This window comes from Carettochelys insculpta, chromosome 5 (genome assembly GCF_033958435.1).
Source record: "Carettochelys insculpta isolate YL-2023 chromosome 5, ASM3395843v1, whole genome shotgun sequence".
NCBI classification, from domain to species: Eukaryota; Metazoa; Chordata; order Testudines; family Carettochelyidae; genus Carettochelys; species Carettochelys insculpta.
Genome location: NC_134141.1, coordinates 116699365 through 116725096, shown reverse-complemented (window position 1 = coordinate 116725096; position 25732 = coordinate 116699365). Strand labels below are relative to the sequence as shown.

Below are 25732 nucleotides of genomic sequence, written 5' to 3'. Positions count from 1 at the left end.
TTTTTGTTGCCCTCCACTGAACCTGCTCCACATCCTTTTTATACTGGGGGGCCCAAAACTGGATACAATATTCCAGATGTGGCCTCACCAGTGCCAAATAGAGGGGAATTACTACTTCTCTTTATCTGCTCTCAGTGCACCTCCTAATGCATCCTGATATGCTGTTAGCCTTCCAGTGATGCAGATTCCACAACCTTCCTAGGCAGTTTATTCCAGTGCTTAACCACCCTAACAGGGAGTTTTTCCTTTCTCCAAACTAAATCTCCCTTGGTGGAATTTAAGCCCGTTGTTTCTTGTCCTACCCTCAGAGATTAAACAGAATATTTTTCTCCCTCTATTTTACAATCTTTTAGACCGATAATGTCTTATTCTATACCCCAGCCATGTTTGTTGTCCTTTTCTGTATCTTTTCCAGTTCCAAACTATCTTTTTTGAAATGTGGAAACTGGATTGGCACACAGTATTCAAGAAGTGGGCACACCATGGATTCATATAGAAGCAATAAGAGATGATCTGACTGTTTTCTATCCATTTTTTAAAGAAAAGAAAAAAACCAACAACAGCTTTTTCTGGAGCATGCACACCCAAAGTCTTGGAGCCAGGCTCTGCATCTAGAAAAAGCTCCTGTCCTTTAAAACAAAACAAAAAACTAAATCCTCTTTAGAACCACCTCTCTGAAATTAAGACTGCTGGATTACAGAAACCAAGAGAGTTGCAATTCAGTTTCATCTCCTAAACTTTGTGCTTAGAGAAATAAGCTAATTTGCAATTAAAAAAAGTTTTGACATGTTACTGTAAAATAGCGCTTAAGTGAATGTTAAGCAGTAGATAAGTCTGTGCTGAGCTTCTGCCTCTGAAGAAATACAAGCAAGTGATGGGTGATTCCCAAGTACAAACGTATTTTTCAACTCTGTTATGACATAACCAGGTTGACGAAAGGTTGATTAAAAGGAAGCTGCTCGATGTCTGTGCCTGACAACACCGCATGACATGCTATAGGGGAAATGCTTTCATGCAGAAAAGCTTATTACCAAAGTGTCGGTCACATTTCTCGTGCAGGGAAAAGACATGAATAGAAATTCATTAGAGCTGAGTGCCAAAGCCTTCGCCTTTTTGAAGGACTCTGATAAGTAAAACTGGCTTGCGGTGGGTTTCTATTACAGTAAATCGAGACGCAAAGAGAACTTCCCTTTCCTCTATGGGGCAACTTTGCAAGGTGGACTTTGGTAGTGAACGTTCTGGAAAGGTTCCGAGCTCTGAAGGCAAGTCTCCCCTACAGGGCTATATTGAGAAGACACTGTAGGATGGGTCTGTGCCTCTTCATCACCTCCAACAACCAGTCTCTCACCTTTTCTTGGGCTTCTTTTTGTTTAGTTGCAGGTGTGTTGGTTTGTGCCTCCCGCTGAGGAAGGGCAGGGGTGGTACAGCTGCACTGGAGGACCTGCCAGTGTGGGGTTGCCCCGAGGCCCCAAGTGCCATTTATTTGCTGCGGTTCTGGAGAGCTGTAGGGCTCAAACTGGTATCTGGAGCAGCAGACGGACCTCTTAGCCTCCCTCCTTCCTGCCCCAGCTAACATGAGATGGAGGCCAGGCGGGGAGAAGTCGGGTGGGGGTTAACATGGACGGGTCACCTTTAGCTTGCGCCCTCCTTTGTGCTCCTCCCATGAGATGCCTAGGCAAGTCAGCTGTCTCCCACCTCTCTCCCGCAGTCAGGCATTTGAACTGCATGGCTGCTGCATCCAGGCTCTCTTCAAGCACTAGTTCTTTTGTTCCTCATGTTGCCCTTTTGTTCTATGGCCTGCCTGAAATAAACAGAAAATACCGTTCCCTCTTAGGCTGTTCCCCTTGAGAAGCCATCAGAAATGGTTTTGCCAGAGCATAAAACCTCAGAGCAGGCTGGGTGCGAGTGCTGTTCAACTACAGCAGTGTGACACCACGGGGCTTCAGCCAGAGCACAAAGGGGGTCTGTCACAGCATGACCCGTAACCCTGGAGGCCTTTGTGCTGTGCAGCTTTGACTCGACACTGGTGTTCCCTCTTTTTCCATCATGGGTGGAATAAATTTTGTTATGTTCACCACCAGCAGAAACACATCCTGGCAGCTGTGGGTGCTCTGCTAATTACCTGGGCGGCACTTGATCCTCTCCTGGGCCACCACCCAAATGCTCAGCTTACAGGGAATGCTGCTCCGCACCCTACCACCAACAGCCTGCTCACAGTGTAATGGTGTCACCCTGAGCTTTCACCACTTCCTTTCTCCTTGCCAAGTGGCATCAACAGCCCATCCAGTCCAATGTCACCCCAAAACCACCTCTCCCATGGTGCCCAGGCCCTCTCGTTGAGTACTCCAAAGAGCTGGAACACACTGCTGCCTGGTAATTCAACTGAGGACTTCACCCTTCAATTTAATATACATCAGTGGGATAGTTTTGTACCAAGAATAACTGTCTTAACAAAGACCAGAGCGTTAAGTGATCATAGAATTCTAGGGCTGGAAGAGACCTCAGGAGGTCACCAAGTCCAACCCCCTGCTCAAAGCAGGAACAAGCCCAACTAAATCATCCCAGCCAGGGCTTTGTCAAGCTGGGACTCAAAACCTCTAAGGATAGAGCTTCGATCACCTCCCTAGGTAATACACAAGTATGGAAGAGACAGACTTGGTCACAATAAAACATGCCTTCTAGTGGCTAAAACAGCGGTCAGCAATGTTGCCACAGCAAACTGCTGAAATGTGACATTTATTTAGTCTCTGAGTGCCGGTGATACTCTTTAAAGACAGTAATAGTCCTACCTACAACAGCTTCATTAATAAAGCTCATCAGTGACGTGCATGTCTGTTTGCTCTGTAATTCTTATGAATAACGCTGTAAAAATACACAGTTATAATCAGAGTTCCAGCACAGTGAGGTCAAAAAAAAAAAAAAGTCTTTGAACACAAACCTCCGGGTGCTCATGATCTGGAGGGGGGGCTCCAGCCCCAATCCACAGAGAGGGCTCCAGAGAGGTGGGCTCCAGCCATGTCCTAAAGAGAGGTTCTGGCCCTGCAGCAGGGGCTCCAGAGTAGGGGAGCTGTGGCCCTGAGCTGCAGCAGGGGTTCAGCAGCAGGGGCTTCCTCTCTGCCCCCACACTGCAATAGCATCTAGCTGCCCCAGTAAGGGACTGAGGCTCAGTTGTGCTAGGCACTGTACAAGCATACAACAGGACAGTCCCTGCCCTGAACAGCTTGTCCTTCCTCTGCTCAGATCTCTTTGAGCTAGGGACTGTATCTTCCATTACGGTTTTGCAGTACTTAATGGAAAGCTTCCCAAGTGGCCTTAGGTCGGTACTACAATACGAATAGTGATGTTGGAAATACATGGCATTTCACATCTGTAACACACAAATCTACGTGCTGATACCAGTGTAACAAATTGCAGGAACATCTTTAACACTTTTTGGAGAACATCTAGTCCTGTGAAAGAAGTGTGTGAACTGTAATACCTTTAGTCAAGCTGACGCTAATACTGAAAAATGGAACAGCTGCATGGAAAGCAACTGGGTTAAAGCAAAGTACACAGAACATTTATGGCCATGACAATACCACTTATGTGGTGTGACAAGTCCCCTATTGGCTTTCTGTGGGGGTTCTGTGCTTCCTGGCAGATTTTAAGTGTGTGCCTCAGAGACTCACGGTGGCCCTTCTACTGCCTTGGGTCCTTCCAGGAACAAGGGTCTCCGTTTACCGAACCAGTCTCATAATGGGCAAGTCCCCGGAGATGGGGAAAGACCCCTTCAGATTCTGACACCACTGTCCTTCCACTAAAGCAGCTCTCCAGGAGAAGGGGGGTGGGGAGGAGCCCAGGTCAGCCCACTACTCTGAGCTCCAACCTAGGGACCCTAGATGGGAGACAGCTGATGGGGCCTTTCCTTGAACCACTTCTCCCACTACTTCCCTCTAGCACCTTCCCCTGTGCCTGGCTGCACTGCTTCTATCTTCCAAGCCCTTCAGCTTCTCTTCCTGGTCCGCTCCTTATCATCTTCCCCTCAGCTGCCTGGGGGAAACCTTATAGTGCACCAGAAAACCTTAACTGGCAGCAGGTGTCTAATTAGCCTTTTTGCAGCAGGCTGGTTCTTAATAAGCCCCAGCTGCTTGCCTTGGCTGCTGGCCGTACTCTCTGTGAACCTAGGTGGGGAACATAAAGGCACTGACCCAGCTCCCAGTACATTCGTCTTGCACTGGGCTCTTGAAGCATGGTGCCCATGGTCAAACACAGTTGGCTAAACTTCCATCATTAGGGGGTTTGTGTCTGGGGCTGCCCTGGACACTTCTTCTGTCTGGAGGAGGTGCTGCACCATGCAGGGTGAGGTTGGGGAGATATGGATGCAGGAGGTGAGGTTTGTTGTGGGGTGTGGGAGTTCTGGGGGGGGAGCACCAAGTGACAAAATTCACCCACATAAGCACTGCTGTGTGCAGAGGTACTCCCTCTTGTTTCTGTGGTTTTATGTCCACAGGAGAGCTTTCCCTTCGGCGTACAGCATCTCTGAGCCAGCTTACAGCGGCACAGCTGCAGCAGTACAATTGGGCTGCTGTACATGCAAGAGTGTAGAGATGCCCTAAACATGGCAACTCTCACCTTTATTCAAAAAATAAATAAATAAATCGTTGTCAAACCCAGTACAGTGCAGTTTAGGTCTCCAAATTGTTTTTGTCTGAAAATGCAGGATGGCTGAGTCTGTGTGCATCCCCATGTTAGTTACTAGGGTGCCTCTTTATCTGAAAGCCCAAGTTATTTCACATAGAACAGGTCCATCAATGGCTAATAGCCGGGGATGGTGTCCCCTGCCTGTTTGCCAGAAGCTGGGAAGAAGCAACAGCAGATGGATCACTTAATGATAGCCTCTTCTGTTCATTCCCTCTAGGACACCTGGCATTGGCCCCTGTTGGAGGACAGGCTACTGGGCTAAAGCGACCTTTGGGCTTATCCAGGATGGCTGTTCAGTTATCCAGAAGATTTGGATGTCCCTAAGCCATTTGGACGAGAATGAATTTAACATTGCATGCATCTGTGTGCAAAGAATTTTCTACTTCTATAAATGTTGTACTTCAGAAACAGGGAAGCAAATCATGTATGTTTTTGAGAAAATAAATGACAAAGTTCAAGGAAATAAAGCTACAGTACTTACTTTAGTCAAATGGTTTAGTGGGGGCCTGGTCTAGACTCCTATGGCATGCAAATAAGGGTATTTACACATTTAGAAAGATTTAATTACTAACACACCTTATAATACTTTTATTACTTATATAGTATGTTGCCATATGTGTTCCACAGTAACTCCATATATGCTTAAATCCATAGTGCCAGGCAGGGTTCACGCTGAGCCAGCACATACTGCCTTAGCAAGTTGATAAGTTTGCTAGAAGTTGTCACTTTGTGCTGCAGAATCAAAGTCATTTTTTAAATTTAGGTTCTAGCCTTTATTGTTACAAAAACAAACAAACAATCTCAAGGTGGTGATGTTTGTATCAAAAGCACAGAGAGGTAGGAATGACTCCATTCAGCTCTCTTGTACTTGAGCTCTGAAGCATAAGGATATTTTTAAATGTCATCATAAACAAGACCACTGCTGATCAAAATAGGCTATTTTCCACAGGGAATATGTGTGTAATTTACTTCATTTATCACTGAAATATAATATAACTTCCACAGGATAAAAAGTAGCTGTAGCACTGGTTCTTTTCCTCCCTCGCGTGAACTGCACTGGAGAGCAGATCAGAATGATTATTGACAAAAAGTCCAGTATCAGGAATGTCTGTGATTGCTTATGTTGATCATGACAAATCAACATAGACTCTTAGGTATGTAAAACTGGTATTTGCTTGAGCCAAAGCAGGGCAACACGATTCACTGACGTGGAAAGATGAACAAGATGTATCATAATTAAGTCTATGTAAAGTACTATAAAATTATTTTAAACTTTCCCTAAATCTTGTAATCCAATACCTTAATGCTGCCCTTCCACATCCCTTACCCCCTGCCTCCACATAGATTTTGATGAGAATATTGATCCAGGAACTAAGAAGTTCAAATATACTACTGTTTTTAGGTATACATTTATATACCAATTAATTATTTTATTTTACACTCTACAACCTTCTTTACTTACACATTCTGAAAGGATTTTTTTCCCATATGAACATAACTGAAATTTATCAGTTTGGATTACATTAGACAGCTGGGGAGGAGGGCTGCTAATAAAAGTGAGGTCCAGCCTAAAAAGTTTGCTCACCCCTGTGCTAGTTGTTTCTGCCAGTCAACTGGCTGTTCTGGCACCACAGCAGCCGCCAGTGGGCAAAAGGCAGAACTGCAGCACTTCTTGGGCAGAAGTGGTTTCTGGTGGGGGAAAAAGAAATCTGCACCACATTGCTCCGGTGCAGTGGCACAGAACTCCCCAAGGTGTACAAATAAAATTTGCTGCATAAGGCAAAAGAAATTGTGTAGAACTTTTGTCATAAAAAGGGCAAACACTACAACTGTGGGAATGAAGGGGCACTGTAGATTCCTGTTGTAATTTGGTGTAAAATGGTGGATGCGCACAGTTACAATTTTATTGGAATTTGCTGCCTCACAGAAATCAGACTCAGTTGCATCCAATTTGAAACAGCCACTGAAAAGTTGTGCCTAATCTGACAACACCCTCAACCGTCTGTATAACATAAGAACATAAGAACATAAGAACATAAGAATGGCCATACTGGGTCAGACCAAAGGTCCATCAAGCCCAGCATCCCATCTGCCGACGGTGGCCAATGCCAGGTGCCCCAGAGAAGGAGAACAGAAGACAAGTGATTTATCTCGTGCCATCCATCTCCTGCCCTTGTACTGAAGGCTAGGGCACCATACTTTATCCCTGGCTAATAGCCATTTATGGACCTGACCTGCAAAAATTTATCAAGCTCTTTTTTAAACCCTAATAGAGTCCTGGCCTTCACAGCCTCCTCGGGCAAGGAGTTCCACAGGTTGACTGTGCGCTGTGTGAAGAAAAATTTCCTTTTATTAGTTTTGAACCTACTACCCATCAATTTCATTTGGTGTCCCCTAGTTCTTGTATTATGGGAAAAGGTAAATAATTTTTCTATATTCACTTTCTCCACACCATTCATGATTTTATATACCTCTATCATATCGCCCCTCAATCGCCTCTTTTCCAAACTGAAAAGTCCCAGTCTCTCTAGCCTCTCCCCATATGGGACCCTTTCCAAGCCCCTAATCATCTTAGTCGCTCTTTTCTGAACCTTTTCTAATGCCAATATATCTTTTTTGAGGTGAGGAGACCACATCTGCACGCAGTACTCGAGATGTGGGCGTACCATAGTTTTATATAGGGGAAGTATGATATCTTTTGTCTTATTATCGATCCCTTTTTTAATAATTCCTAACATCCTATTTGCCTTACTAACTGCCGCTGCACACTGCGTGGATGTCTTCAGAGAACTATCCACTATAACTCCAAGATCCCTTTCCTGATCTGTCGTAGCTAAATTTGACCCCATCATGTAGTACGTGTAATTTGGGTTATTTTTTCCAACATGCATTACCTTACACTTACCCACATTAAATTTCATTTGCCATTTTGCTGCCCACTCACTCAGTTTGCTGAGATCTTTTTGTAGTTCTTCACAATCCCTTTTGCTTTTGACTGTCCTGAACAACTTGGTGTCATCTGCAAACTTTGCCACCTCACTGCTTACCTCATTTTCTAGATCATTGATGAACAAATTGAACAGGATCGGTCCCAGGACTGAGCCCTGGGGAACACCACTAGTTACCCCCCTCCATTGTGAAAATTTACCATTTATTCCCACCCTTTGTTTTCTGTCTTTTAACCAATTCCCGATCCATGAAAGGACCTTTCCTCCTATCCCATGACCACCTAATTTACATAAAAGCCTTTGGTGTGGGACCGTGTCAAAGGCTTTCTGGAAATCTAGGTATATTATGTCCACTGGGTGCCCCTTGTCCGCATGTTTATTAACCCCTTCAAAGAATTCTAATAGATTAGACAGACACGACTTCCCTCTGCAGAAACCATGCTGACTTTTGCCCAACAGGCATCAGCAACCCCTAGCACCAGTGTTAAGAGTGCCATGCAAGCCAATTTTCATCCGCACATGATGCGGGGGCTCAGCCCACCACTCTTCCCCCAGGCAGCTGGCTCAAAGCCAGGCCTCATGTGGATTAACAAAAGAGCAGCTAGTGCTGCCAACCACCACCTCAACGGTAAAGCTCTGCATCTTTAGTTATTTATTAATGAAGCTGCTGTAAGTAGGACTATTGAGTCTACATCTACATAGCAGCCTAAAATCAAAAATATATGCAATTTGCATATCTTATTTCAAAATAGCCTATGTTACCATTGGACAATGTCTAAACAGTGCCAAAATGTCAAAATAATGCTCCTTCTCAAAGTATCCCTCACTCGTTGTGCAATGAGGAGTCTGTCTTGGCAGTCACTCGATAATCAGTAGGACGTCTTCATGCCACCCTCCTATTTGTGAGTCCACTGATGGCTGATCAGCCCAGTTCTGGAGCTGCAGGTCTCATCACAGAAGGGGCAGGTGTTAGTAGCTGTTGGAAGTGCGCAGTGCAGTTTTTGCCACTCTTTTCTTCTGCCTCTTCTCGTCTGTGCTGCAGCAGGACCTCTTAAATTGTGCCTCCCCCTCATGGATTACGGCTCTCCATGAGCAGTACAGGGATGCTGAAATAGTGCACTCATTATTTCGAAAAATGAGGGGTGTGTATCAAAGATGCAAAATAGCTATTTCAGGTAGACAGAGCCTTAGTGAGTTCGAAGAGTATCACCAGCACTCAGGCTGTACGTAGAAGTTAAAAGGTCAAATTTCGGCACTCCGCCTTGGAAAGGTTGCTGACCCCCTGCTGTATACAAAAATTCGGTCCTTCCCTGCTGGCTTAGCAGAGGAAACAAAGATAGAAGTTCCTGTCAAGAATTTAAGCAGTATGCCCATTACCTGACAAAAAATATGAGTGGGATACTTCTGAAGTTCACAAAGATCTGGTAGAATCATAGAGCTGGAAGGGACCTCAGGTGGTCATCTAGTCCAGACCCCTGCTTCAAGCAGGATCAATCCCCAATAAGTCATCGCAGCCAGGACCTTGAGGGAACTGGTCCCGATATCTTGGTATCGGATACCTAAATGAAATCAGACTATGTTGTTGCTGCTATCAGAGGACGTAAAGATGAGTAATATTATCAGAGATATTTAATATTATTGGGCATATAAACTATCAAAACACCTTTTAATCTACTGATGGAATATACATAACTTTTAGGAAAAGACAATTTACTAGAACTGTTAGGAAATTACACAAGATTATGAAAACCTTCAACAAAGAAGAAAATTGAAACAATTCAGATGGAAGATTTCTAATGAAGATAAATGCATGAAATTCCTTCACTCAAATATTAAACTGTTTGCAGTCTATGAATGTTTACATTTTGGTCCCAGATGCAACCTTGTTGTGAAAACATGAGCGCTCTTAGAACTTGCATTTCCATGCTGCAATGAAGAGTTCATCTGTTCCTTCTGTGAACCTGCTCAGTACCAAAAGGTGCCAAGTATCAGAGGAGTACCTGTGTTCGTCTGGATCCAGAAAAAGAATGAGAAGTCCTTCAGTAAGTGATTGGGAATCATAGCATAAAGCATTCTTGCAAATTTTCCAACACGATAAGATACAACAAGCAATCTTTCCTTATGCCTCTTCCTCAGTGTAATCAGGTTGATGTCTTGTTTGGCCACCTAGAAAACATGGGAAGTTTCACGAGTCACTAGTGATTTTTTTGCCCAGCATCCTACCCAGTGCAGTGCAAACTCATGCAGCTCTTGGTGCAGCCACTTTAAAATCCAGGGCAGGCAGGTGATCGCACATGTGGCAGCCCCCTTTGCTCCCTTCTGGGCTGGCGGTTCATGGTTCATGTGCCTCCTCTGGTTCATGTGTGTGCCCCCAGTGATTTTTAAATCATACAGGAGCTGTCTGGAAGTTTAAAATCCAGATGATGTTTAACCAACAATTCTGGGGGGAAGGAATAGCAGTGGTTTCTACATTGGCCTGCTAAACCCAGCACTGTGAGTTCAGCCCTTGCAGGGCCTATTTAAGGATCAGGGGAGTGGGGAAGGGATGGTGCTTGCTCCCAAGAGGGCAGGGGGCTGGATTTGATGACCACCCAAGGACCCTTCCAACTCTTAGAGGCGTGTCTCCATTTTTTTTTTCACACACACACACACACACACACACACACACACACACAGAGAGAGAGAGAGAGCATCTCTGAGTCATGCCAAGCCCTCCCTACACCCCCCAGCGCTACGTTTAAAAAGGTTTTTTCCCCCCCCGCATTAAGCAACACTTACCATAGTGTTAACCATAAACCTCCCTTGTGGATGAGCTCAAAATGTTGTGCCTGGAATCATGCATTCTTCTGTTTTACAGGAAACAAGAGTGACCTTGCAGTTGCAGTATCTTCTTCCATACAGACAGGCAGCCAATATTTCTGTCACTGTGGTCACTATTCCAAGTAAAGATAAAAATGTTGTTATTCCTAATAAATGTTTCTAAATGTGTTTGATCAGGAAACAACCTTGGAAAATGACCAAGAGTGCACAGTTCAGCAGATAACTAGCTGCCTATGATGCAGAGGAGGACGAAGAGCAAGAATGATTTGTTGGAGAACTATGTCCAAGCAGTTTCAAAAGTAGAGAGTGAAATTTGTGATTGGTGGAAGCAAACGATTGAGGCACAACAAATGCATGAACTCAACCTTGTCCTTTATGAGCAACCCAACAGTTACTGAATTCGGTGGTACAGAAATCACAATCAGACAGGTCGATTGTGAGCAGGCAGATGGAATTAATCACCTCACTGATCAAGTCAGCAGTCCAATGCTTGCTTCTCTACCCCTACACGTAACCTTCCCCTTTAAGAAGCACAGCATCCCCAGGCCACTCCAGGCACACCCAACACATGCCACCCTTATCCCCTTCATTCCCCTCCCTGGACAGGGCACTGCATCCCCCAGACACTCCAAGCACCATCAGCTCAGTCCCCTGCACCATCAATTTAGACCTCCCTCAACCGAGTCAGTAGTCCCTTGCTCCTGGCTTAGCATCCTCCCGTCCAAATTGATGTCCTTCCCTCTTTCCCCCCCACCATACCCCACCCCTCCACACATTCAGCACCCTCTTCTCTCCGGGGACCCCTGAAGGGGCAGGGTCAAGAGCAGTCTGCTCTCAGTAGCAGGGCCCCCCCCACCACCCACGCGCAGCCACATGCAGTCAGAGTAGCACTGCTGTGGTGCTTCAAAAGGGGCCTGGAACTCCTGTCACTGCCGCTACTAACATTACCTGGCTAGTTCAGCTGAAATACCAATATGAAGCGAGTATTGAAATGATCATTGGTCTGAAACCTAATGCAGTAAGAATAAGGCAATCCACACCTCAGAACTATTTTTTATTTCTCTGGAGAAGCAAATTGTAGGAGCATGTTTGCTATGTGGAAGGTGCTCTTCGCAACTGCCCAGCTCAACTTTTCTAATACAGGATACATTTGCGAGGTTGCAGATTATTCTGTATGTTGAAAGACAATTTAAACAAGAGCATCTTGTTGACAACCTGTATGCCCCTGCTATCCGTAAAGCATGCCATTCTCATGGATTTACTGAAGATGTTCAAAAACCACGCATTTTCTTGATAGCTCATACTAACTTGCATTCCCTGGGAGTACTGAAAGTGCAGTTCATAAGAAGATACTCATATATGAATGAATGGCTGCAGCTGGGATGAAAAAGGAGGCAGAAGCTCTTTGTGAAGAGTGAAAGGTGAAAAAAAGTGACATCCTTCTTTAATAAATATACTTAACCAGAAGTAGTTGAGACCTATGGATCACTCACCTATGGAGAAAAGGCAAGATCCACAACTATGCTTAAGTTCATCATTTAGATGTCACTGCCATTCAGCTGCCACCTGCCATTTCTGCTGCTGGGCATGCCCAAAGGCTCCGCACCCTGCGTCATAGGTCTGGCTGAATCCCTCATAATAATGTTCTTCCAGCTTTTCTCCCCATGGGGCCTGGTTCCTTAGGCACTCAAGAGCATGCCTGCGTTTGGGTGCCACGCCTTACAGGAGTATCCAGAACGCACAATAACTCAATGATCTGAGTGTTTAGAGTTCAGGTCCCCTCCACTGACTAGCTTGTCATTCCAGGCGAGTACACTGGTTGCAATAGAGTGGGTGTCTTCTCCATCTTCTCCAGCCTGGCTGGCATTTCACTCATGGCTAATTTAGGCAGCTACCCATTCAGCTTGCTGGCTTGTGTGGTGCCTGTACAAGGCATACCAATGCTTAAATAGGGCTGAGGATCCCAGGAGGCAGCACAGCATTTAGGAATTAACCATCACAGTACTGGTACTAGTCAGTTCAGTTGTAATTACAATTAGGTGAAAATATACATCAGGCTATGTCTTAATCAGAAATCCAGGGCAAAAAGAAAAATGGTAAACTTGAGTATTAGTGTGACCTCAGCCTGCTCAGTTTCCTGCAGCATATAATTGGGGTTTGGGAAAGCACATGTGTATGGTGCAATGTTTTCTGGGTAGCGGCACGGAAGAGTCAAGCTAGGACTGTTCCATCCTATTCCACCACTTTTCTGGCTTTCAGTGATGCTTTCTTTTAGGAAACCAGCAGAAGGCAAAAGATCGCAGGAAACGCAGGTGTGAGGGAAGGATTAGAGGTGCCTGTACTCTTGTGAAGTAACCAGGTGTCACATGTACTATTAGAACATCAGTGACAATTGAGCAGTAGACAATGGTGTGATTACAATAAAACACTGGTTACTTTAAGCGTTTAGTGCTTTTTTAATACGCCCTGGCGCAAACTGAGCTTACCTTCGCTGCGTTTACACAGCTAGAAAGTAGAGATTTTCTCCCTAGAACAGTAATTAGAGTTCACAGTGTGGCTGCTTCTACACTTGCCCCCTCTTGTTGAAGGTGGCACACTAATAAGGGAATTCGAAGAAGGCTGATGAGGCACTAATGTGCACATTCAGAGCCTCATTGAAATTCACGCATCCGTCATTATGCTAAAGTGCACACCTAGAATTGTAGAAGTGTAGATGGCAGCTGCTTCAAAATAAGAACCCCACCTCAACATTCCCTTACTTCGAGCTGGTTTTATGTCCTTCCTTCTAGATGCTCTATTCTGAAGCCATACATACACATCAAAGCAGGCTGCTAGGACCTGCCCTCAACCTTCTTAACCAATAGCTGCAACACACACACCATCCGTAACCAGCTGTAGTTGGGCCACACGTCTTCCAGATGCATTCACAGTTCTCATGGCACTGTTGTGCCTGATTTTTAGCACAGTGATTTCCCATTAATTGAATTCAGCCAGTACTTCAAATCCTGTCCAAAGTTCTTGTGGGATCTTGGATCCCACTCCATTCATTTTAACATACATAGATGAAAAAATCTTCACCTGCCAGATCAAACAGGACATCACCTTCTGGGGACGTGCTAAGGCAGTGGCACCACATGACTTTAGCGTCTGCCAGCTGAAGCCAATGCACTGAACTTCTGCCTGAGAAGTGAAGAACAGACTCTTCTAGTTACTACAGAATTGCAACCAGCCCTGGCAAAATCTTCTGCATGTGGTCTCAAATTGTGAAGGGACAGCATGTCTCTTCATTCCACTGCTACCACCTGGACGTTCCAGGCAAGCAAAGGAAGCACACATACACTGGGCAGTGCAGACAAACCCCTTCCACTCTGCTCAAACAAAAGGGAGCACTGAACAAGTCAGCTGATTGTGCTTCCTCCATTGTCTGCTGCTCTAAAAAAAGAAATAACCTCTAATTGAGCTGATGAAACAGATTCAGAAATTATAGCCCTGCATATCGCAATTCAGTGTATATCACATGTAAGTTTGTGAACCATTGTATCAGAATGCCAGCATCCAGTCTTAGTGTATGCACAACCCGTTCAGTTAGCACACCACCAGAACTCCGAGAATTTGGATCATTAGCTTCCCAGCCTAGGCTGGATGCTTACAATAAACACAAATGCTGATCCATGCCAGTGACTCAGCAGATTTGTAAAGCATCATGTGCCTTAGTGCAAGAGAACTTTAAAAGATATTTATGTTTAGTATCCCAAAATTAGCAGGACTATGCTATCTTTACTTCAACTGTGCAATTCGCTGACAGAAAAAAAACAAAAAACAAACTAATCTCCTAACAGAAATTAGGAAGAATAAGAAGCTTGGCTTTATTAACAAATCATGCCAGAAAAGCTTGCCCATTTGACAGGTACAAAGTTAGTGGACAAAGGCGTGGTGGGGGGGGGGAGAAAGTGTGGGGGGGTACTATTTAAGATTGATATGAACTTAAAACTGGCTGAAAGATAATACAAAAAAGCTACAAGTAATGTCAATAATTTGGCATGGGAGCAGCAGATAGTAAAGGAATCTACAATAACCCCCCGTTTTTAACATCTCCTGTATTTACACTTACTTCAAATACATGGTAACAAATGCCATAGCTACAGCTATCAGAAGGAATAGCTTAACTATACTAACTAAATGCAATACTTCCCCATCTAGTATCAAAGATAAATTTAAGATATTAGGGAGGAGACAGGAAAGAAAAAGTGAGTTGTTAGGGGAAGAATCATCTTAATAAACTCAGTAGAAGCACAATGCTTGGAAAAGGTGCAATGTCAAAACGTTCAGACAACACAGATTCCATCTCTAAAGCAAAGCATTTCCTTGTTGGTTACCCCTTCTGCATGCAGCACCGAGATCACCTGTAGTACACACCGTACAATTCTGGATACCGCCAAAGTATCAGCGAAGAGGAAAAGCAAATGATTTTGGGGGGAAAGAAAAAGGGGGGGCAGCATTAGGAGAAAAAATGATTTGCCCTGATAATCAAACCCTTCTAGACCAGTGACAGAGTGAAGCTTGGGAGCTATAAGTGGCTCTTTAACACTGGGGTGGCCAGCCTGCAGCTCTCGAGCCACATGAGGCTCTTTCAGCCATTAAATGAGGCTCTACTCAGAGTTGCACACCAGAAGTTCTGTCTGCTGCTCTGAACACATGCCCCAGTGCTTGCTGGGGGAGGGCTTTGAGACACACACATTTATTTTTCTCTCTATAGATATAGAGATATAAAAATAAATATAAATTCGTGGCTCTTTGCAATCTATCCACATGGCTCTTATTCCCTAACTGGCTGGCAACCCCTGCTTTAATGTGTCTCCTGCAGAATCTGCTATTAAAACACAGATTTATTTGTCAATCCAAGTTATTAGCCAATCCAGATGCTTTAGCTATATTATTTGTAGTTGACAAAATACTGTCATTCTGCTGTGAGAATATGCATTTCTCTCGACATGCCACTTAAAATGTGACTTTATAGCACCATAGCCATGCTGTCCAATATGCTAGCCACATGTGGCTATTTGGCCAGGTAAATGAGGCAAGCTGACTTGAATAATAAATACATTTTCAAAACAATTTGGCTAGTTTACTCTAGTGAACTTGTTCGACACTACAGCACTATAGTAAATGAAACTGTGAGTTCATATAACAGATTCTTTTGGATAATACAGATCACTAATTTGGTGCTGAGCCACTAAGGTCTGAGTATGACTATTCTAGATGACTTGCAGGCTTATGCAGGGACAATGTGTACGCCATTTGGAAGATTAACATCACCACAAAGAAACTCTCTGGTCTACCTTGAAGTTGTAACAAGGAATAATATTCTGAATGAGGGAAGAAAGTTTCCCAAATGTAGTATCAAACTGCAGTTTACAAAAAGGAAGGTGAAACAGTCAATCATTTAAAGCTCAAATAGACAAAGCTCTGGCAAATATGCACAGAACAATCCTGCACTGAATTAAAGGACAGACTAAACAAGTAACTACACTGATTCCAACAGATGCAATGAAGGACACACTGTTTAGTTTTAAAAACTAGTATGAGTAGGCAACTACATGAAGGAACAAGGATTTCACAGTCCGAACAGGTTTTGTTTTTACTTTCCACTTTATACAAGCAGCCTGGCCAAAAGTTAAAGAATTACATCCAGGTTCTGCATATCAGTTTGTGTTTACACTGTAAGTTGACAGCATACATTAACATATGTATCTTGAAGAGTTTGCATAGGATTTTTCCAAAATACACTAGGAAGTAGTCACACTTCAGGAATTTGCATTCACAAGTGAACAACACACTTTCAGGGAAAAAAATACAGGATTGTTTGTTTTGTACCAGGGAATGGGTAGGAAGGAGAAAGAAAGATGTACAAGTCATGGCTATTTCACAAACCTTCCTTCTAAATGAAGTTTATTACAGGCCTCAGTGAAAGAATTCAGCAATGAAGACACCTGCATCTTTTTCTTATATCCAGGATAAACATATGTTGTTTGCATTCTCGAGTGGTTAAGTGCCTTTTTTATTTAAAAAAAGTTGTTGGGTTTTTTACATTATTGCTGTGTATTACAACAAAATTAAAAAACATCTGTGGATTCCATCCAACAACAAAACAAAAATCAGACTCCCCAGAACAGCCAAAAACAGTACATTTGTTCTGAGCGGGTCATATTTACTTCAAATATTTTGAGACCAAGAAAAAAAGTTTAAATCATTTCAGTTCTTTCTGTAGATGTAGTTTTACTCAGTGTTCAGAAGGCAACAGAATCAGTCTTTTCAATAAATATCAAAATATCTTCTAAGACACGGCAGGTCCTTCTCTAATCACAACAAGCAGCTTTTGTGCAATTACAGAGTTCTGGGCTGCCAGTGTTTCAGTCCAACGAGATGATGTCAGGAATGCTGCTGCCACTGCTGGTTATGACTCCTGTCTCACTCCTGCTTGAAGAGCTAACGTGAGTGCTGCTCTCCTGGTGGCTGGTAGAGGTGATGATATTGCCAGGGGTGCTGCTTGTTAAGGTTGAGGTGAGACTATCCAAAAACATAGGAGGACAGTACTGCTTGAAACAAACAATGATGTCGATAAGGAAGAGACTTAACTACACAAGGGAAAAAGTAAGCTCCAAATGCATTCTTCCCGACCACAAGTTAGTTAACTACAATAAAAACTTGCTAACACATACACAGTAAGAACCAGAGACTTTTACAAACCTGCAAGCAGAACACAGCTAGCAAACACCACATCAAAACTGTACTCTGCTCATTTATTTGAGAACACTAGTTTAGTTTTAATAACACCACTTCATTATTTCTCATCAATATGCTACAGAACATTTATGGGCATCCTGTGAATTCTTCATACAGAGCTGTAAGCAAGGTCTTGTGCCACTATGACATCTCATTAGTGAAAAGTTTACCCCATAATTTGCAGAAGTGCAAGTATAAGAGGGACTGGTTTCATCTGTGTAATCACCGTATATTTATACAGCACCTTTTGGGTGATTCAGGACTAGAGTGCTTTGCAAATTCTGTGTCAACAAGATTCACTTCATTTGCACCCCTGAAATGCAGCCACTGAAACAAGAGATACTTGATTCTAAGAACATTGACTAATGAGCTGTATTAGTTTGGTACTTTTTAAATTAAACTCATGCAAATTCAATATACTTTTCTTGAATTGGCAGAACCTCCTTTTAATCTAGCACTATTATGGTTCAATACAGTGAGGAGTGTTTAAAGGCACTACTAATTTCTGGGAAGTTTTAATGAGTCCATACTCAAAACAGGATCAGAACATCTTCAGTCTTTATCTACTTGATGCACCATAACAAACAAACATACTATACCAGTTATTAAGTTGACATATTCTTTGCTTTTCTGATGCTTTCAACCATCCTAACCTGGAATCTCAGGTCACAACAAGAGTTTGGGACCCAGACTATATGCTTGAATTGGCTGGATGAGTTGCTTTAAAGCAATATATTAATTCAATCTATATCCTGTATGTGGCCCATCTGCAAGGGCATGCACAAAGGGGAACAAGCAGGGACACCATCCTCACTAAAATGTGTGTGTTCCTACAGCCCCAGGTCAGGAGGATGCAGCAGGGCTGCTGGCTGAGCTTCTCCTGCCCTGACCACTAGAGCTGCAGCCTGCTGCTTCTTCTTCCCTACTGTTGGAGTCCTACATGTGACCTCTGCCTCCAGCCCCTGACTCACCTCAGCAGTGTCTGCAGAGCAGACAGTGCTGGGATTCCAACAGATTTCAGCAGCAGATCTTAGCTGTAGGGGTGAAGGTGGAATACCCTACAACCAGCTGCTCTGCTACTTCCACCTTGCCCAGGCTGCAGAGGCACAAAGAGTGCTGCTGCCTCTCGCTGCAGGGCATCCCCACCAGACACATCCTGAGAAATGGGGAGAGGGAAGGGAATCTTGGAACCTTGTCATCTATGCGTGTTTAATGCCCCTCCAAAAAGCATTCACACTTAAAATTCTTGCATCTGGCCCTGTCCATTTGACAAAGAACTTTCCAACACTACACTAGTCGGTACTTTTCCTTCCTCGGGCTGGGCAGATGACTGTTTTCCTGACAGCCCACCAGAATATTAGAATCTACCTCAAATCCTGTTCTTGTCTTGGCCATTTAAAGTCAAGTGTGCCATCCAATATATAATAATATTGCTTCCTCCCTGTGCAGCGGACTGTGTTGTAAGAAGTGATATTCCATTACCTAGGGTCAGCTATGTTCAAAAGGGACAGAAACTCTCTGGGAAAAGGAGACTAGCTACTACCTACCTAGGGATTTGTGGGAGGAGAGAGAGGGAACCTCTTTACTGGCAAGTTAGTCTGTGTCGGTTTATCATGGGTGTGCTTTGCCTCTTTTCAATCTTTGGTGTTAGGACTCCTGACCAATCGGACCGTCCAACTGGTCCAGAATGTTTGCAATTTATTTTTCAAAAAAAGTGTGTAAATATGAAAAACAGACACTTTAAAAAAAAAAAATCAATGTAATCAGGAAACATACCTGTGGATCAACTGGGATTAGTGAAAGAAAATCCAAACCTAGAAAGATAAGAAATTAATGCTCACCTCCTCTGTAAATCAGGAAATATACCACCTTAAGTAACATTTTACCATAGTTAACCTGTGTTAGCTATAAAGTACTTTGTGGAGGATATCTGGTAACACCTGTCTCACTTTGTGAGGAACCAGGAAAAATAAAAGTTATCTAATAACCAGTGATGGTGTATTTGCTGGATGTACTGGGTGACTGAATTTCTTCCATCTTACACACCTTAAGTGCTTTGAAAATCCTGGCCTTACCTTCCCCCATCTTGACAGAATGGGAGACAAAAAGAATAGAGAATGGAATGAGCTACTGTAGAACTTACGTTCTACTCTCCCCTTGCCAGACAGCCAAGCTTCGTCTCCAAATGGCTTCAGGCAATGGTGCTCCCTCACCAGCAGGCTTGCCCAGTTCCTTACCCCACAACCAGTGTTCCCTCATTCTTTCTATTCATGTGCCGCATAAATTTATTATGCGCACAAGGCATGTGCAAATGTGCACCCTATTAGAAACACATACTGCCAGCTGTGGGTACTCTGCTAATTAGCTAGGCAGCATATGAATCTCTCCTGAGCAGCCATCCAAGTGTCAGCTTAGAGGGAATGCCGCCCCCAACCTTCTGAGCAAATGGATGGGAGATTTGATTCAGAAGATCTTTCTATAGAGGCTAGATGGGAGCCATAATTATTATGAAGTTCTAGAACTTCAGTTCACCTGTAATTCTCTCCTCAAGGTTAAAGTGAACTAAAGGCTTTCCTGACCTTTCTACAGAAAGGCACTGGATCTTCTTAAGCCAGGCACATAGGGTGGACAGAACAACAGAAGAACCACAGTGAAACACAAGAACCACCACAGTGAAACACAAAGGAAGTGATCTATCCCAATTCCACCATCCAGCTGTGGACTGAAGCAGGAAAAAAAAAGCCACAAGCATAGCAGAGGGGACATGGACAGGCCAGGGAAAGTGCTGGATGTTGGCTGAAACCATTTTCCAAATTTCTGTGTATTATCAGACAGAAAGAACCCCAAGAGTCCTCACAAAACAACATCCTCTTAAAGAGCGAGGATACAAAATACCACCATTCCCACCTTCTGACTGCTATTAGCAGCAGTGTTGAAGAATGCGTCATGGACACTTAGGGCATGTCTAAATAAAAAAGACAACAGAAGCCAAAGCTTACACGTTGTAGCTCACCTAGGCTAGACAGTAACACTAGGAGCGAATTCAACCAGCTAGACCAAAACAAAAATATTTCTCTCCTTGTCTAAACACAATGTAAGGTTGAAGTTGACAGTTCACCTCAGAGGCTTACACTTCCAGTCTTGCGTTTCTGAAACACCTCAGCCAGGCGCTCACCCTAATGTAACCTAATCCATCATTGTGGAACTTCTCTAGTTGATTTACCAACATAACAACTGAAGTTTGTGCTAATTAGACAATTTTTTGACTTTATTTTGGAAGCTACACAACTGGAATGCGAGTAACCCTTGTGACCTGCTTGCAGTGTTCTCGTGTAGCTGTAGCATCAGTGCAATGCTCAGCACAATATGGTTCAGTAGGGCAATACCTCATTGGTTATTAATGAGAATGTTGGCATATATTAAAAAAAATAAACTATCACCTACCTGGCAAGTCTGATGAAATACTGGATATTTGTGGATGGTGGAATGGTACTGAGTAGTCTGTTAATGAAGGAGGAATAGCAGCAGAATCAACCGTTGTCACACTGGGCACTCTTACAGTAGATGGCTGATACATGAGAACCCTGTTTTAAACAGCATGGGAAATTACAAACAGACAATCTGGCTGTCAGTTAAGAGGAGAAAAATTCTGCACCACAGTGCACTCTCATTCACAAGGTCACTATGTTACAACACAACTATAGCGTGGCTACTCACTACACAGTACTCCACTCTAATCTCCTCTTTCATAACAGTCTTCATTATAACATGAACGTATCTTGGCTCTCAACAGCAGCTGTGACATAAGAGCAAGTTGGCATTAAAACAAAGTACAGTGCTGGAGTCATTTATAACAGTCTATCATCCAGGAATATAAATGGATATTTGTATGTGAATTAAGTACTCTGGATAAGGGAGGAACTGACAGAACTAGTAGTTGATTAGATTTCCCCCAATTTCTCCGCATCAATGTTTCTCAATGCTGACCTCTAGTGCCACAGAGTTGATCCAGCTTTTATCAATCCTTACCCATGCAGGGTACCAAAAGACCAAAACTCATCTTCATTCACAACTAAAAGCGAGAATTAAATTCAGCACTTCAGAGGTTTAAACAGTACAGTAATTCAGGGTCCAACTATCCCCTCAAACATTTTCATAAGACTTTTCTGGCAACCCCAAAGCAGTCGAAACATACCACAGGTAACATACCAGAAGGCATACATTTCTACATACTGAAAAAAAATGGCCGGAAAGACAACCTAATTCTACAAAAGCATGTCTGGTGTTTTTGTGATCAGCAAATTGACAGGAATACTTCAGAACAACATAGGAAATAAACATATGGCTGTTTGCACCCCATCTTGGCAAAAAAAGTAGCAGCAGCATTATGGAAGAAAGTCATTCAGTTCCTGGTGTTACTATTAAACTCACTCTTTCCTAAATATATTTACAACTATTTACATTTGCAATCAGTAATGAGAAAGGAAGTCTGGCAACAGGATTCCTCTGGCTTCTCTCACAACGAGTGGTGGCATGTCTTGGATTTCCAGCAGTGACCCTCTTTCAAAGCTAATTTCTACTACAGACCCGCCAAACAGCAGTAAACATCTATTGTAGAGTGAACAGGGCATGTTTAATTCTTCTGCAGATGGCAACAGAGAGAAAAGTAAGTTCTGGGCACGGAGTAAGGAATTTGATGGAAGGACATGCACTACTATGTGGTGACTCTCAGACATAGGAATTTGATCACCAGTCAGTGATGCCAAACGGTTGACCCTCTGGAGGATGTCAGTGGAGCAATGGACAGCTAACAAATAATACCCTTCTTTAGATGAAAATGGAAAGTTCTCTCAGGCCTCACAGAGTACTCCAGCTGCAAAGCCGTGATGAGAATATGTAGATGGGGACTACCATTGAGTAGTGTAAAACTGAGAAGTACCCAGAAGGGAAAGAACTGGTAAGTAACTTCACTGGAAATTAGGAATCCTGTGTCTGCCTGGGAAAAATGATGAGAATGAATGCTGATATCAGAGAACTTTTAGGAAGTGAAACTTTTGCCTGTGCCTGCTAAGAGTCACTGAATAAAATCCATCCGTGTAAACTCTACTGAAGCAATGGAATTATACCAGGAATTAATATGGCCTTGGTTTTAGCAGGATAACTTTTTGCCATCTTTGCCTATCTACTGGGCATTTTGTTCTGGCTTTCCCCCCCTTTTTAACTCTCATATCTTTTCTTCTTCTTCTACCTCACTTAATTCTCCTTTTAACACCGTAGTATATCTCCTTCTCCTTCTGCTTCCCTCCTGGCTGATGATCACGTTTTAAAAAAATACATCTGCATTTTCAGGCTTTGAAAGGAAAAAAAAAAAAAATCAAGGAATTGATTCAACACAGTATAGTGTTTCCCTTCCAAGGCTGACATGCTGGACTTCAGCATATCAGCAAAACAGCAGTATAGGACTTCAGGAGGCAGGTCCTTTACTATTTGAGGTATTTGCAATTCTTAAATGAAAGCAAGTTTAACAGGAATGCATTATATTGCACTGGGGAACTCCCCCCAGCTATCCCACCAAGGAAGTACATTCCTGCATACACAGAAAGTGAGAGCAAATCTCTGTGTGACTTAAAATTATATTAAAAAAAACGGAACACTAGTACAAAGAGAGCATGTAGTAAAATACAGCCTTCTGCAAAGGAGTAGCCTGTGGAAATCCAGAACTGCATCCAGAAGAGGTATTTACAAATCCATTCATATTAGTTTAACTGAGACATTACAGAACAACTAACTTTAAAATTAACAAACCCTTTGGTTGGGCTTCCTTGTGTTTCAGACATAAATATGCATTTCCTTTTGGCAGGAGGATCTTCCTCTTCATCAGAAGAGCTTTCTATTGTCAAGTCTATAACATCTACTTTCTTCTTGTTTATCTCATTGGCCACTGTTACAGAACAGGGTTTGCTGACAACACTGGAACCTAAAGAAAAAGCATGATTGTTTAAGCAATGTTAACATAAGCAGTTTCCATTTGTGGTATGGATAGCTTCTCCAGGTCTATTCTAGTGACTTGAAACATGGCCCGTCTGGCCTCTGAGTAGGAAATGAGAGTTCAGAAGTAACCTTGGGATTACTACTCCCTGCACCAAACCTGGGAGCCACAAAGGCCTTGACTGCACTACCACTGAATTTGATGTAAGTTACATCACTCAAGGGTGCAAAAAGACACCTAAGCAATTTCATACAGGGTCTACACCACTGTATGTCGCTGGAACAGTACTCTCCCCTGAACTTCTGTCTTCACCAGACCCACTAAACTGACTTGGCTGAATTGATTGCTACAGAGTTGATTTAGTGAAGTACTGAAGACAAGCCTAAACAGACCTGGATCATCCACTGCATGTGTGTGTTAACAAAGGGGAATGTTTGCTTCCTGGGAATCTCTCAGTGATAATGAACAGTCCATTTCCCCCCACAAAAAACCCAAAATCAACATGAAAGCATATTTTTAGGGACAAAGGGATATTCACTTAAAATTTAATTGGGCAAAGGACCAGGATACTAAGGTCCCAAACTCACTGCTGGTAACTAAAAGGATAATCCTAGTTACATCAAATAGTCTCCAATATTTGGATATTTTTATCCATTCGACAGACAGTACCCAAATATACATACTTTCTATTTTAGTACACTGAGGACTGGACACTTTCAGAGCTTCCTTCTTAGGCCTCATAGGACACCAAGAACCATCTTCTTGGAATTTAATCTCGTCCACATCTGAACATTCATTAAGGATTTCCATAAAGAGCCTGGAAAATAAAGTTGAGTTGCTTTTGTTGTTTCCAGTCCTGAGCTAAAATCAGAAGTGATGAAGTTAACAAACAACTATGAAGGGAGTATCAATTGCATCAAGGAAATTACAGGAAGAGAGTTTCAGATACTTGGATTATTGTAACATTACAACAGTGCTCAGCAACCTCTATCACCTTGTGGCAAACTTCAGCACTTGTTACAATCCCCTCCCCTACAACCAAGCACCCCAGCTCCTACACTGTCTCCACACTAACTCAATGCCCTCCCCTTCCCCTAGAACCAGGCACCCCCAGCCCCTCACTCTAACCCAATCTCCCTCCTTTTCTCCACAACTAGGCACTCACACCTCACCACTATAACCCAATCCCTCCCATCCAGGCACTCCAAGTGCCCCTCCCTGCCAGCTCTAACTCGATGGCGACTGCCTGCAACTCACCAGAGCTGCTGCCACTGCCATACACTTCTCCCACCAAGTGGTGCAGCTCATGCGCAGAGCAGCAGACAGCACTCCCAGCACGCAGCTCTGAGGCACGCTAAGTGCTGTTTCGTGGCATACCCATGCGCCAAGGCACACCAGTTGTGGAGCACTGCTCTATAAACACACTGCTGTAGTTGTCCTTCCCTATGGATTTCATGTCATTACAGAATAGCACAACCTACAGTTGCTCTCCCTGCAGAGCATTACTGATATTTATGGACCTTTGTATGAAAGTAATAGGGACTTTAAGATACAAATTATAGCCTTGGAATAAAAGCTTGACACTGACTGAAGCAACTACAGAATATTTTATGGTTCCAATTCCATAAAACAATTTCAGAAGTATAGTCTGCCCATGTAAACCCCTAGTAAAATGGTGGATCACTTCCATCACTTCAAGTCTAAGTCAAGACTGCATATCTTTCTAAGAACTATGGTATAATTCACAGAGAAGTTATAGGCTTGACACAGAAATTACTGGAAGAGGCTCTCTGGGCTGGTATTACACAGATCATTTTAGATGATCATAAATGGTCCCTTCTGGCCTTGACATCTCTGAACAGTCAAGGAAAAAAAAAAGTAACATTGAAATAAAGGTAGCCAGAAATTGAATCTAAAAATGTTGAAGCTACAGTATAAAGTTTGTACTTTCTGTATTAATATTCCAAGACACACAACTTTTGTAAAAAAGTGGTAAATGACAAATTCAATCTCCTACCCATCTAATATTAAACTTTCATAGGCTGCCTTTTTGTCACAGACAGGACAAATCCAGGTGGGTTTCTTTTCATTCATTTGTAGATAAAGAGCAGCATCAAAACATTGCAGATGTGTGCAGGTAACAGCACGGCATGGAATTGTAAGTCTCATTTTTCCCAGCTGCAGGGGACGCAACAGAAACAAATATCAGCATGACAGACAAGAGAGAACCAGAATACATCTTCAGAGGTAACAGCAAAATAAGACCGTCACAAGATAAGAACGGTTCCCTGCTGGTAAATAAGTGCCCAATCCAAGGCCCTGGCATACCCATAAATCCTGTGAGGATCAACAAGAATTGCTTGTGCAGAAAGAATACTGGACTGTCATTTACACAAAGACAAGATCAAAGTTTCCAAATGTCAGGGCCCAGCAGACATTTTTATAGCAGATACTGACACAAGGCCAACAGAGTTTTATTGCTATGATTTTCTTACAAGAAGATGTTTGAAGC

The 25732-nt window shown here is 43.1% G+C and overlaps 1 protein-coding gene across 7 annotated transcripts in view; it reads right to left on the bottom strand.

Moving 5' to 3' along the window:
- Positions 1-1665: 1665 nt before the first annotated feature.
- Positions 1666-25732, bottom strand: part of PIAS2 (protein inhibitor of activated STAT 2) — a 57315-nt gene continuing 33248 nt past the window's right edge. Inside the window, exons 9-17 of one of the 7 annotated variants that reach the window (XR_012645811.1) lie at positions 25238-25398; positions 23904-24037; positions 23037-23208; positions 20676-20815; positions 19008-19045; positions 10407-10561; positions 9629-9794; positions 9006-9187; positions 1666-1801 (exon numbers count right to left, since the gene is read on the bottom strand). Coding sequence is in view for 4 of the 7 variants with exons in the window: in XM_074995816.1 (XP_074851917.1) it covers positions 16859-17044; positions 19008-19045; positions 20676-20815; positions 23037-23208; positions 23904-24037; positions 25238-25398 (831 nt within the window). In the remaining 3 variants the exon portion in view is untranslated. The other 6 variants (XR_012645810.1, XR_012645809.1, XM_074995818.1 and 3 more) reach the window with 6 other exon arrangements.